At 40.3% G+C, this 14,395-nt stretch overlaps 1 protein-coding gene and 1 pseudogene across 2 annotated transcripts; both read left to right on the top strand.

The window, feature by feature from the left end:
- The first annotated feature begins 1,314 nt into the window (after nucleotides 1-1,314).
- LOC146274697 (E3 ubiquitin-protein ligase TRIM35-like) lies at nucleotides 1,315-4,138 on the top strand. Its single transcript, XM_084703806.1, has 6 exons — nucleotides 1,315-2,006; nucleotides 2,159-2,254; nucleotides 2,346-2,576; nucleotides 2,664-2,686; nucleotides 2,772-2,890; nucleotides 3,366-4,138. Exons 1-6 carry the CDS (start codon nucleotides 1,602-1,604, stop codon nucleotides 3,905-3,907), a joined length of 1,416 nt encoding a protein of 471 aa, XP_084559932.1. The 5' UTR covers nucleotides 1,315-1,601; the 3' UTR covers nucleotides 3,908-4,138.
- Nucleotides 4,139-6,097: 1,959 nt separating this feature from the next.
- LOC146274696 (E3 ubiquitin-protein ligase TRIM35-like) lies at nucleotides 6,098-8,820 on the top strand (annotated as a pseudogene). Its single transcript, XR_014766367.1, has 6 exons — nucleotides 6,098-6,364; nucleotides 6,452-6,458; nucleotides 6,495-6,725; nucleotides 6,812-6,834; nucleotides 6,920-7,038; nucleotides 7,376-8,820. The product of XR_014766367.1 is annotated as an E3 ubiquitin-protein ligase TRIM35-like (transcript).
- Nucleotides 8,821-14,395: the final 5,575 nt, after the last annotated feature.

Here is a 14,395-nt window from a genome sequence, read left to right as displayed (position 1 = left end):
GTTTGTCAGGTAGACTGGTAAGCTAGAATATGGATAGGGAAATATACTCTCAGAGACTTTAAATTGCAAACTAAATGCTGTAATGTCACTTACATGAATGACTTTACAACTAACGTCATGTCCTTACACATGTTTGTCCTTATACCATGATATGTTTTTGTATTATTATGTTATTGCATCATCACCGTCAGTAGAGTCCATACAGATGGGCTGTCATTAATTTTGATCTTTTAGATAACAGATTATTGGTGTGTTATTCCTGTTTAAGTGAATCATCATTTTAATCACTCTGGCCCAGATGATCGATTTGAATCGATTTCTACAGAGTCCTGGGTTTTATCCATGGTGACAATGTGATAGTTTTGTTTTGAGTTACAAACCTACAACACTGATTTGGTGTGGTGTTTTAGTGCTTCCTACTGGTGTAGACAACGCATTACAAGCAATAAACTGTTCTTTTTGTCGAAAAAGTAACAAAACAACCACTTAATCATAACAGATTTTTGAGATACCGTGTCAGAATATACGGTATACTGCCTTGCTGATTCATGGTGACAGAATGACACCATGATGATGGATATGGTATTTTCACATGAATAATCCTTAATTGCGGTAACACAATCTCGAGTTCCATTTTTCATAAGTAGTTTGGTAGCAAAACATGGTTTGACGGGGTGAGGCTGGATTTGTAATAAAAGACGTTTGGTTGCTCCTGTTACACACTTAACATTGATAGACCAAGATGAATGGACAGTGGAAATGTAGTTAAATGTTTGTCCACTTGGTGGAGACAGATTGTCAAATGAAAACGTGATCTGGGTTGAGGAACAGTCTATACTACTAGAAAAGTATAATTCAAGCAATTATTTGAAGAACACTATTAAGAAGAAGTTGAAGTACTGACTACACACTTTTCACTCAAGTTGAAGTAAAGAAGTGCGGGCTCTGACATATACTAAGTAAAAAGTACCCATTACTTCTACCTGTTGGAGTTCACATCATATCAATACATTAATAAAAAAAAATACACTATAGACATGCCGCACATACACCAGGAATCCTTTTTGACACTGACAATTTCTCACATATGGCCATGGGTGACCAGGAATGTCTCTACTCTGTCAGGTCGACGTCGCAAACTCCCCCTGTCTCATCCATAGCATGCGCTAGCTTTTCTTTAATTAACTTTTTTTCTAAACTTTCTTTTAACATTATTTTTTCAACCTTTCGAAACTTGTTTTTGAAACAAAAAAAAAAAAAAAAAAAATCCTTCAGTACACAGTGATACAGTTTCCTTTCTGGTATGGTATGAAGCCCCACCCACTACATGACTCACCTGTCAGAATCCAGGAAGTAGAGTTCAGGGTTTCTCTGCTCACTGACAGGCTCTGAGATTCACTGTTCTGATCTGAGAGAAAACTGGACTAAAGTACAATTCACATTGAGAAGAGAAAGTTACTATCTTTACTCAACTATAGGAGGAACAATGTCATCAACAGAGACTTGAACTCACTGCTGACTGACCCAGAGTAAGTTTTTATGAATAAAACTCAAAAGTGAAAGTAAAATCCAGACAGCGTTGTAAATAGCAGGGTGAGAAAATGGCGTCCAGCTCGTCTCTCCCAGAAGAGGATCTGTCCTGTCCTGTGTGCTGTGACATCTTTACAGACCCTGTCCTCCTGTCATGTAGCCACAGCTTCTGTAAAGCCTGTCTGCAGGAATACTGGAAGGAGAATAAGGAAAATAATTGTCCAGTTTGCAGAAGAAGATCTTCAAAGGACTTACCTCCTTCTAACCTGGCTTTGAGGAACCTGTGTGAGTCCTTCTTACAGGAGAGACGTCAGAGAGCTTCAGCAGGGTCTGAGGTGCTCTGCAGTCTGCACAGAGAGAAACTCAAGCTCTACTGTCTGCTGGACAAACAGCCAGTGTGTTTGGTGTGTCGGGACTCCAGAAAACACAAAAACCACGACTGTAGTCCCATAGATGAAGCTGCACAGGATCACAAGGTATGAGGACTTAATGTTCCAGATCTGTGATATACTTAGAATTAAATTCTCGGCTGTTTTACTAGGTGTTGTCAGATAGACACGTCTCAGAACCAGCTAGTCAAATCAGTGGATAAACAACTTTCATTCAAACCTGTTTTGTTTTATTCCAGGAGGAACTCCAGCCTGCTCTGAAGTCCTTAAAGACGAAACTGGAGGTTTTTAATAAAGTAAAAAAAAACTGTGATCAAACAGCAGAACACATTGAGGTAAATATGTTGAGTAACAAAATTATACAACATTGTTTTGACATTAAGAACTCTGGTCACCTAGACCCTGTATGAACCTCCATGTCTGCAGATCCAGACCCTGCACGCAGAGGGGCAGATTAAGGAGGAGTTTAAGAAGCTTCACCAGTTTCTACACGAGGAAGAGGAGGCCAGGATAGCTGCACTGAGGGAGGAGGAGAAGCAGAAGAGTCAGGTGATGAAGGAGAAGATTGAAGAGCTGAGCAGAGATATATCAACACTTTCACATACAATCAGAGCCATAGAGGAGGAGCTGAGAGCTGAAGACATCTCATTCCTGCAGGTCAGGACTGATCTCTCTACGTTTGTATAGGAACAGCTGGCTGGGTGTGTTTATGAGTGTCTAACTTCATCTTCTGCATCTCCACAGAACTACAAGGACACAGTGAAAAGGTGAGTGACCTGCCTCCTGTCTCTCTCTTGTCTGTGGTTGTGAACCCAACCTCACAGCAGCTCTGACTCCAGAATGTTCTTCCAGAGCCCAGTCCACTCTGCCGGATCCACAGCTGATCTCAGGAGCGCTGATAGACATGGCCAAACACCTGGGCAACCTGACCTTCAGAGTCTGGGAGAAGATGCAGGACATTGTCACATACAGTGAGTATTAGATGTAGTTATTGTCAATAAAGTACTTGCAGTATCCTGCATTACTGATCATGATCTATTTTATCATGATCATGGCCGGGTTTCCCAGATTTGTTAAGAAGCTCTTAACGCTAAGAGCTTCTTAGGAACGTTCTAAGAGCGTTCTACAGCACTCTTAGAACGTTCCTAAGAAGATCTTAGCGTTAAGAGCTTCTTCACGAATCTGGGAAACCCGGCCCATATCTGTTCATAGACCATCCTTAACACTACAGTACAGGATACATACTGTTCATGACCATTGTTTATTAATCAAATAAACTGTTGTAAATGTATGTTATGTACAACATGATCATTACATGTAGAAAACCCCTGACATCCACATACCTGATATGTAATCCTTACTGGGTTTGTCATGGTGACAACTCCTGGTGGGTGAGGGTGTAAACATCAAACACTGCATCAACACAAACTTGATCTCTCTCCCCAGCTCCTGTGACTCTGGACCCCAACACTGCCCACCCACGCCTCATCCTGTCTGAGGATCTGACCAGTGTGAGATTCAGTCAGGAGAGACAGCAGCTTCCTGACAACCCAGAGAGGTTTGATTACTATGGATGGGTCCTGGGCTCTGAGGGCTTTAACTCAGGGACACACAGCTGGGATGTTGAAGTGGGAGACAGTACAGACTGGTTCCTGGGGGTTTTAGCAGAGTCTTTTCAAAGGAAGGGAGGCTTACAGGGTGGATGCTGGATGATCTGGTTCTACCAGGGTGAATACACAGCAGGATCCTCATCAGGGCCAGTCACTTTTCTCACAGTGGGACAGAACCCCCGGAGGATCAGAGTGCAGCTGGACTGGGACAGAGGAAAGCTGTCATTCTCTGACCCTGATAGAAACACACTCCTACACACATACACACACACCTTCACTGAGAGAGTCTTTCCATGCATTTATATTGGCTGTCCTCTCCACCCTCTGAGGATCTTACCAGGGAAGGCCTCTGTGACAGCAGAACAACACAGTCATTAGAGATGGTTCCACCTCTTTCTGTAACAGTAGAACAGCACAGTCATTAGAGATGGTTCCTCCTCTCTCTGTAACAGTAGAACAGCACAGTCATTAGAGATGGTTCCACCTCTATCTGTAACAGTAAAACATCACAGTCATTAGAGATGGTTCCTCCTCTCTCTGTAACAGTAAACAGCATGTTGGATGTTTACAACCTTCCTATTATGAAGACCACCAGCCTCTAACATGAGCATCAGGGTACACAGAACAAAGATCAACATGAGTGAATTATAGGTAGCGTTGTGTTCTTAATGTATTACAGTATCTGAAGTCATTTTGCTCTGTTGTAAAAAAAAATATGCTTGTACATAGACACTGTATATTTACATTTGTGTACTTTTCTAAATCAAATGCTTAGTCAGCTCAGAATCACAATCTGGTTTATTGCCAACTATGCTACTGTAATCTATTGCAGGCTGCTCTGCTCTGCTCTCCTTAACTCTGTTTTAGGCTTCTCTGTTCTCTCTTCCTCTCTCATCCCCTCACTTTTAACTTGCAACTTTAAAAAAACGTTTCTAAGAAGGTTGAAAAAAGTTTCAAAAAATATGAAACCTTTGTGTTGTGTTTTGTTTGACTTTTTTTTACTAAAACATTTTTCAAAAGTCTATCACCTTTTTTGTGTCACACACAGTATGACAATAATAAAAAACAAAAAACATTCTTAGGGTTGAACAAATATTTTTAAAAGAAAAGTTAGGCCCTACGTTATGGATGAGACAGAGGGATTCAGCAATTTCGACAGGTAAACCTGTCATCAAGCAGCATGTTGGTTTGGTTCTGACCTCAACTGTATCTGTTTCATTTTCAATGTCATTATCTTGTTCCCTACAAGAGGCCTTATGTATGTTACCACAATGCTATTTTGAGTTCTTAATTCACTTGTCTCGTAAAATAGTTACCAAACTTTTTTATAAATTACATTTTCAATTTGGAAGTGCACAAAAACAGCTATGTGATATCACACCGGGAATACGTTTAAGGATATGTGGGTATGGTTAAGGGTATAGATGTGTATGATTAAAGGTATATATGTGTATGGTTAAGGGTATAGATGTGTATGATTAAAGGTATATATGTGTATGGTTAAGGATATGTGTTTGTATGGTTAACGGTATGTGATTAATATGTGTCCATGTTATCACCTGATTCTAGTGTTAGTAGGATGAAGAAGGGAGTTCAGTTCAGCTGTCTGCTCTCAGCAGCATCTACAGGGATTTGCTGAAACATTAAAACATGACGTTTTATGTAACTGACATGTATACATCTGTAATATAAATAAACAAATATGTGCAAGCTTAAAGGACATAGACTAGTGTGTTCTTGTTAAACACACACAGTTTATTCATTATATCTCCACTCAGGCCTGGTGATTTTTTTTACTTGACAGTAAGTATAGATAATAATATGTGTGATATCAAATAAAGACCATGTGGGTCCATCCTGGTTTAGTGGAGGACATCTAGCTTCCTCTCTGGTCAGAAGTTCACTGCCTTCATAGGACCATCTCAGAGACGGCAGCTTCCTGGTGGAACCCCATGCGATCACAGCTATGTCAGAGTCAAGTGACCTGTCACCTGCAGGAGGTCACATGGCACAGTCCTCTACTCAGGCTGGGCTCCTGATGTCACTTCTCTCAAGGATTCTCCAACTGAAACAGCATGGTGAACGTGAGCATCAGTGTGAAACACGGACAGCAGGGGGCGCTAGTGTCCTGTGTCCACAGGCTCTGGGTCGTCCAGATCTTGCTGTGGAAGGATGTCAGGAACAGACAGGAGAGAAATAGGCGTGGAGAGGAGATGTATGATGTACATCCACCATCAAGCAGTAGCAGAGAGGTGGAATGTCATATTTCAGGATTGTTCCAATGCAGTTCATTTCCTGACCTTTCAAAACCCAGTCCTCACTGACTTACCTGTCAGAAAGCAGGAAACAAAGTTTAGTGTTGTCACACCTTTGTCTGTAATAATATTCACCAAGCAGCTCTGAGTTGAACCTTACTACTCTGAGACTCGACGCTCTGCTCACACTGAGAGGAGAGACACAAACAGGTACAGGAGGAACACGGTCATCAACAGAGACTTTAACTCACTGCTGACTGTATACGTGAGTTTATGAAATACAACTCAAAAGTAATCTCCACACTACGTTCTACAGGAGGGTGTGACTGGGTGATAAAATGGTGTCCAGCTCGTCTCTCCCAGAAGAGGATCTCTCCTGTCCTGTGTGCTGTGACATCTTTACAGACCCTGTCCTCCTGTCATGTAGCCACAGCTTCTGTAAAGCCTGTCTGCAGGAATACTGGAGACACAGAGAATCACAGGAATGTCCAGTCTGTAGGAAAGTAGCTTCTGTGGATACTCCCAATAACCTGGCTCTGAGTAACCTGTGTGAGTCCTTCTTACTACAGCTTTTATTAAAGTGAAAAAAAACTGTGATCAAACAGCAGAACAAATTAAGGTAAATATGTTGAGTCACAAAATTATACAACACTGTTTTGACATTAAGAACTCTGGTCACCTAGACCCTGTATGAACCTGCATGTCTGCAGATCCAGACCCTGCACGCAGAGGGGCAGATTAAGGAGGAGTTTGAGAAGCTTCACCAGTTTCTACAAGAGGAAGAGGAGGCCAGGATAGCTGCACTGAGGGAGGAGGAGAAGCAGAAGAGTCAGGTGATGAAGGAGAAGATTGAGGAGCTGAGCAGAGAGATATCAACACTTTCACATACAATCAGAGCCATAGAGGAGGAGCTGAGAGCTGAAGACATCTCATTCCTGCAGGTCAGGACTGATCTCTCTACGCTCATATGGAATGGCTGGCTGGGTGTGTTTATGAGTGTCTAACTTCATCTTCTGTGTCTCCACAGAACTACAAGGACACAGTGAAAAGGTGAGTGACCTGCCTCCTGTCTCTCTCTTGTCTGTGGTTGTGAACCCAACCTCACAGCAGCTCTGACTCCAGAATGTTCTTCCAGAGCCCAGTCCACTCTGCCGGATAGATAGCTGGTCTCAGGAGCGCTGATAGACGTGGTCAAACACCTGGGCAACCTGGCCTTCAGAGTCTGGGAGAAGATGCAGGACATTGTCACATACAGTGAGTATTAGATCATGTAGTAATATTCAACAAAGTACTTGCAGTCTCTTACATGACTAAATTATTATTATTATTATTCATTTGATAAAGTACATAGACCATCAGTCCATGGCATAGACCGTCCTTAACACTGCAGTACAGGCTACGTTCTGTAAATGACCAACTCTCACATCAATAACTTATGTTAAATACAACATGATACATACATGTAGAAACCCCTTGATATCCACATACATGATATGTAATCATTAACAGGTTTCTCATGGTGTCACCTACTGGTGGGTGAGGGTGTAAACATCAAACACTGCATCAACTCAAACCTGATCTCTCTCCTCAGCTCCTGTGACTCTGGACCCCAACACTGCCCACCCACACCTCATCCTGTCTGAGGATCTGACCAGTGTGAGAGTCAGTCATGAGGGACAGCAGCTTCCTGACAACCCAGAGAGGTTTGATGAATATGAATATGTCCTGGGCTCTGAGGGCTTTAACTCAGGGACACACAGCTGGGATGTTGAGGTGGGAGACAGTACATACTGGGTCCTGGGTGTGTTAGCAGAGTCTGTCCAGAGGAAGGGAGGCTTACAGGGTGGATGCTGGATGATCTGGTTCTACCAGGGTGAATACACAGCAGGATCCTCATCAGGGCCGCGCACTGTTCTCACAGTGTGACAGAACCTCCAGAGGATCAGAGTGCAGCTGGACTGGGACAGAGGAAAGCTGTCATTCTCTGACCCTGATAAAAACACACACCTACACACACTCACACACACCTTCACTGAGTATTTCCATACATTTGTTATGGGAGTACTATTCACTCTCTGAGGATCCTATACCAGTGAAGGCCTCTGTAACTGTAGAACAGCACAGTCATTAGAGATGGTAGGACCTCTGTCTGTAACAGTAGAACAGCATGTTAGGTGTTTACAACCTTCCTGTTATGAAGACCAACAAACTCTAACATGAACATCTCCAGAACAACGGCCGTCAGAAATGGAGACCTCTGTGGTAATGGCTCTATGATGACTCGAAGTCCAAAAAAAGGGCTCCGGATTAGTGTGAATTGATGAAATAACTAACCCAAACCATCTTTCAAAGTTTTAAAATCTTTGGGGAGCAGTTATGGTGGGAACAAACAATCTTAAAACAATCGTTTTTTCTTATTATTTTTTTTCTTGGGTCACACATTCTGACGGCCGTCAGAAATGGAGACCTCTGTGGTAATGGCTCTAAAATGACTCTAAATCCGAAACAATGGCTCCAGATTAGTGTTAATTGATGAAATACCTACCCCAAACTATCTTTCGAAGTTTTAATACCTTTGGGAAGCAGTTATGGTGGGAACACACATTCCTAAAAAAAACGTTTTTTAATAAAACATTTTTTGGGGTCACACATTCTGACGGCCGTCAGAAATGGTGACCTCTGTGTTAATGGCTCAATGATGACTCTAAATCAGAAACAAATGCTCAAGATTAGTGTGAATTGATTAAATAACTACCCTAAACCATCTTTCGAGGTTTTAATACCTTTGGGACGCAGTTATGGTGGGAACACACATTCCCAAAAAAATTATTTCATTTCTATTTGTTTGGGTCACACATTCTGACGGCCGTCAGAAATGGAGACCTCTGTGGTAATGGCTCTAAGATTACTCTAAATCCGAAACAATGGCTCCAGATTAGTGTTAATTGATGAAATACCTACCCCAAACTATCTTTCGAAGTTTTAATACCTTTGGGAAGCAGTTATGGTGGGAACACACATTCCTTAAAAAATCGTTTTTTAGTATGTATTTTTTTATGGGTCACACATTCTGACGGCCGTCAGAAATGGTGAACTCTGTGTTAATGGCTCGATGATGACTCTAAATCAGAAACAAATGCTCCAGATTAGCGTGAATTGATTAAATAACTACCCCAAACCATCTTTCGAAGTTTCAATACTTTTGGAAAGCAGTTATGGTGGGAACAAACAATCTTAAAACAATCGTTTTATCTTATTTATTTTTTTCTTGGTTCACACATTCTGACGGCCGTCAGAAATGGTGACCTCTGTGTTAATGGCTCGATGATGACTCTAAATCAGAATCAAATGCTCCAGATTAGCGTGAATTGATTAAATAACAACCCCAAACCATCTTTCGAAGTTTGAATACCTTTGGGAAGCAGTTATGGTGGGAACACACATTCCCAAAAATATTATTTCATTTCTATTTGTTTGGGTCTCACATTCTGACGGCCGTCAGAAATGGAGACCTCTGTGGTAATGGCTCTATGATGACTCTAAATCCGAAACAATTGCTCCAGATTAGTGTGAATTGATTAAATAACTACCCCAAACCATCTTTCGAAGTTTTAATACCTTTGGGAAGCAGTTATGGTGGGAACACACATTCCCAAAAATATTATTTCATTTCTATTTGTTTGGGTCACACATTATGACGGTCGTCAGAAATGGAGACCTCTGTGGTAATGGCTCTAAGATTACTCTAAATCCGAAACAATGGCTCCAGATTAGTGTTAATTGATGAAATACCTACCCCAAACTATCTTTCGAAGTTTTAATACCTTTGGGAAGCAGTTATGGTGGGAACACACATTCCTTAAAAAATCGTTTTTTAGTATGTATTTTTTTATGGGTCACACATTCTGACGGCCGTCAGAAATGGTGACCTCTGTGTTAATGGCTCGATGATGACTCTAAATCAGAAACAAATGCTCCAGATTAGCGTGAATTGATTAAATAACTACCCCAAACCATCTTTCGAAGTTTTAATACCTTTGGGAAGCAGTTATGGTGGGAACACACATTCCCAAAAATATTATTTCATTTCTATTTGTTTGGGTCACACATTCTGACGGGCGTCAGAAATGGAGACCTCTGTGGTAATGGCTCTATGATGACTCTAAATCCGAAACAATTGCTCCAGATTAATGTGAATTGATTAAATAACTACCCCAAACCATCTTTCGAAGTTTTAATACCTTTGGGAAGCAGTTATGGTGGGAACACACATTCCTCAAAAAATCGTTTTTTAGTATGTATTTTTTTATGGGTCACACATTCTGACGGCCGTCAGAAATGGTGACCTCTGTGTTAATGGCTCGATGATGACTCTAAATCAGAAACAAATGCTCCAGATTAGCGTGAATTGATTAAATAACTACCCCAAACCATCTTTCGAAGTTTCAATACTTTTGGGAAGCAATTATGGTGGGAACAAACAATCTTAAAACAATCGTTTTATCTTATTTTTTTTTTCTTGGTTCACACATTCTGACGGCCGTCAGAAATGGTGACCTCTGTGTTAATGGCTCGATGATGACTCTAAATCAGAATCAAATGCTCCAGATTAGCGTGAATTGATTAAATAACTACCCCAAACCATCTTTCGAAGTTTGAATACCTTTGGGAAGCAGTTATGGTGGGAACACACATTCACAAAAATATTATTTCATTTCTATTTGTTTGGGTCTCACATTCTGACGGCCGTCAGAAATGGAGACCTCTGTGGTAATGGCTCTATGATGACTCTAAATCCGAAACAATTGCTCAAGATTAATGTGAATTGATTAAATAACTACCCCAAACCATCTTTCGAAGTTTTAATACCTTTGGGAAGCAGTTATGGTGGGAACACACATTCCCAAAAATATTATTTCATTTCTATTTGTTTGGGTCACACATTCTGACGGCCGTCAGAAATGGAGACCTCTGTGGTAATGGCTCTAAAATGACTCTAAATCCGAAACAATGGCTCCAGATTAGTGTTAATTGATGAAATACCTACCCCAAACTATCTTTCGAAGTTTTAATACCTTTGGGAAGCAGTTATGGTGGGAACACACATTCCTGAAGAAATCGTTTTTTAGTAGGCCTATGTATTTTTTTATTGGTCACACATTCTGACGGCCGTCAGAAATGGTGACCTATGCGTTAATGGCTCGATGATGTCTCTAAATCAGAAACAAATGCTCCAGATTAGCGTGAATTGATTAAATAACTACCCCAAACCATCTTTCGAAGTTTGAATACCTTTGGAAAGCAGTTATGGTGGGAACAAACAATCTTAAAACAATCGTTTTATCTTATTTATTTTTTTCTTGGTTCACACATTCTGACGGCCGTCAGAAATGGTGACCTCTGTGTTAATGGCTCGATGATGACTCTAAATCAGAATCAAATGCTCCAGATTAGCGTGAATTGATTAAATAACAACCCCAAACCATCTTTCGAAGTTTGAATACCTTTGGGAAGCAGTTATGGTGGGAACACACATTCCCAAAAATATTATTTCATTTCTATTTGTTTGGGTCTCACATTCTGACGGCCGTCAGAAATGGAGACCTCTGTGGTAATGGCTCTATGATGACTCTAAATCCGAAACAATTGCTCCAGATTAGTGTGAATTGATTAAATAACTACCCCAAACCATCTTTCGAAGTTTTAATACCTTTGGGAAGCAGTTATGGTGGGAACACACATTCCCAAAAATATTATTTCATTTCTATTTGTTTGGGTCACACATTATGACGGTCGTCAGAAATGGAGACCTCTGTGGTAATGGCTCTAAGATTACTCTAAATCCGAAACAATGGCTCCAGATTAGTGTTAATTGATGAAATACCTACCCCAAACTATCTTTCGAAGTTTTAATACCTTTGGGAAGCAGTTATGGTGGGAACACACATTCCTTAAAAAATCGTTTTTTAGTATGTATTTTTTTATGGGTCACACATTCTGACGGCCGTCAGAAATGGTGACCTCTGTGTTAATGGCTCGATGATGACTCTAAATCAGAAACAAATGCTCCAGATTAGCGTGAATTGATTAAATAACTACCCCAAACCATCTTTCGAAGTTTTAATACCTTTGGGAAGCAGTTATGGTGGGAACACACATTCCCAAAAATATTATTTCATTTCTATTTGTTTGGGTCACACATTCTGACGGGCGTCAGAAATGGAGACCTCTGTGGTAATGGCTCTATGATGACTCTAAATCCGAAACAATTGCTCCAGATTAATGTGAATTGATTAAATAACTACCCCAAACCATCTTTCGAAGTTTTAATACCTTTGGGAAGCAGTTATGGTGGGAACACACATTCCTCAAAAAATCGTTTTTTAGTATGTATTTTTTTATGGGTCACACATTCTGACGGCCGTCAGAAATGGTGACCTCTGTGTTAATGGCTCGATGATGACTCTAAATCAGAAACAAATGCTCCAGATTAGCGTGAATTGATTAAATAACTACCCCAAACCATCTTTCGAAGTTTCAATACTTTTGGGAAGCAATTATGGTGGGAACAAACAATCTTAAAACAATCGTTTTATCTTATTTTTTTTTTCTTGGTTCACACATTCTGACGGCCGTCAGAAATGGTGACCTCTGTGTTAATGGCTCGATGATGACTCTAAATCAGAATCAAATGCTCCAGATTAGCGTGAATTGATTAAATAACTACCCCAAACCATCTTTCGAAGTTTGAATACCTTTGGGAAGCAGTTATGGTGGGAACACACATTCACAAAAATATTATTTCATTTCTATTTGTTTGGGTCTCACATTCTGACGGCCGTCAGAAATGGAGACCTCTGTGGTAATGGCTCTATGATGACTCTAAATCCGAAACAATTGCTCAAGATTAATGTGAATTGATTAAATAACTACCCCAAACCATCTTTCGAAGTTTTAATACCTTTGGGAAGCAGTTATGGTGGGAACACACATTCCCAAAAATATTATTTCATTTCTATTTGTTTGGGTCACACATTCTGACGGCCGTCAGAAATGGAGACCTCTGTGGTAATGGCTCTAAAATGACTCTAAATCCGAAACAATGGCTCCAGATTAGTGTTAATTGATGAAATACCTACCCCAAACTATCTTTCGAAGTTTTAATACCTTTGGGAAGCAGTTATGGTGGGAACACACATTCCTGAAGAAATCGTTTTTTAGTAGGCCTATGTATTTTTTTATTGGTCACACATTCTGACGGCCGTCAGAAATGGTGACCTATGCGTTAATGGCTCGATGATGTCTCTAAATCAGAAACAAATGCTCCAGATTAGCGTGAATTGATTAAATAACTACCCCAAACCATCTTTCGAAGTTTGAATACCTTTGGGAAGCAGTTATGGTGGGAACACACATTCCCAAAAATATTATTTCATTTCTATTTGTTTGGGTCACACATTCTGACGGGCGTCAGAAATGGAGACCTCTGTGGTAATGGCTCTAAAATTACTCTAAATCCGAAACAATGGCTCCAGATTAGTGTTAATTCATGAAATACCTACCCCAAACTATCTTTCGAAGTTTTAATACCTTTGGGAAGCAGTTATGGTGGGAACACACATTCCTCAAAAAAACGTTTTTTAGTAGGCCTATGTATTTTTTTATTGGTCACAAATTCTGACGGCCGTCAGAAATGGTGACCTCTGTGTTAATGGCTCGATGATGACTCTAAATCAGAAACAAATGCTCCAGATTAGCGTGAATTGATTAAATAACTACCCCAAACCATCTTTCGAAGTTTGAATACCTTTGGGAAGCAGTTATGGTGGGAACACACATTCCCAAAAATATTATTTCATTTCTATTTGTTTGGGTCTCACAATCTGACGGCCGTCAGAAATGGAGACCTCTGTGGTAATGGCTCTATGATGACTCTAAATCCGAAACAATTGCTCCAGATTAATGTGAATTGATTAAATAACTACCCCAAACCATCTTTCGAAGTTTTAATACCTTTGGGAAGCAGTTATGGTGGGAACACACATTCCTTAAAAAATCGTTTTTTAGTATGTATTTTTTTATGGGTCACACATTCTGACGGCCGTCAGAAATGGTGACCTCTGTGTTAATGGCTCGATGATGACTCTAAATCAGAAACAAATGCTCCAGATTAGCGTGAATTGATTAAATAACTACCCCAAACCATCTTTCGAAGTTTCAATACTTTTGGGAAGCAATTATGGTGGGAACAAACAATCTTAAAACAATCGTTTTATCTTATTTATTTTTTTCTTGGTTCACACATTCTGACGGCCGTCAGAAATGGTGACCTCTGTGTTAATGGCTCGATGATGACTCTAAATCAGAATCAAATGCTCCAGATTAGCGTGAATTGATTAAATAACTACCCCAAACCATCTTTCGAAGTTTGAATACCTTTGGGAAGCAGTTATGGTGGGAACACACATTCCCAAAAATATTATTTCATTTCTATTTGTTTGGGTCTCACATTCTGACGGCCGTCAGAAATGAACCTCTGTGGTAATGGCTCTATGATGACTCTAAATCCGAAACAATTGCTCAAGATTAATGTGAATTGATTAAATAACTA

The sequence above is a fragment of the Hypomesus nipponensis genome, chromosome 8, assembly GCF_054491055.1.
Source record: "Hypomesus nipponensis isolate SF chromosome 8, ASM5449105v1, whole genome shotgun sequence".
NCBI lineage: Eukaryota > Metazoa > Chordata > Actinopteri > Osmeriformes > Osmeridae > Hypomesus > Hypomesus nipponensis.
Note: the sequence above shows the minus strand (reverse complement) of the source record. Positions and strands in the feature narration are given on the sequence as shown.

What these genes read in the sequence shown, in the direction of transcription:
- LOC146274697 (XM_084703806.1), top strand. Translation starts at nt 1,602, where the DNA reads ATGGCGTCCAGCTCGTCTCTCCCAGAAGAGGATCTGTCCTGTCCTGTG. An exon ending in AAACAGCAGAACACATTGAG is followed by an intron (nt 2,255 to 2,345) that starts GTAAATATGTTG and finishes CCATGTCTGCAG; the next exon opens with ATCCAGACCCTGCACGCAGA. An exon ending in GCAGGACATTGTCACATACA is followed by an intron (nt 2,891 to 3,365) that starts GTGAGTATTAGA and finishes CTCTCTCCCCAG; the next exon opens with CTCCTGTGACTCTGGACCCC.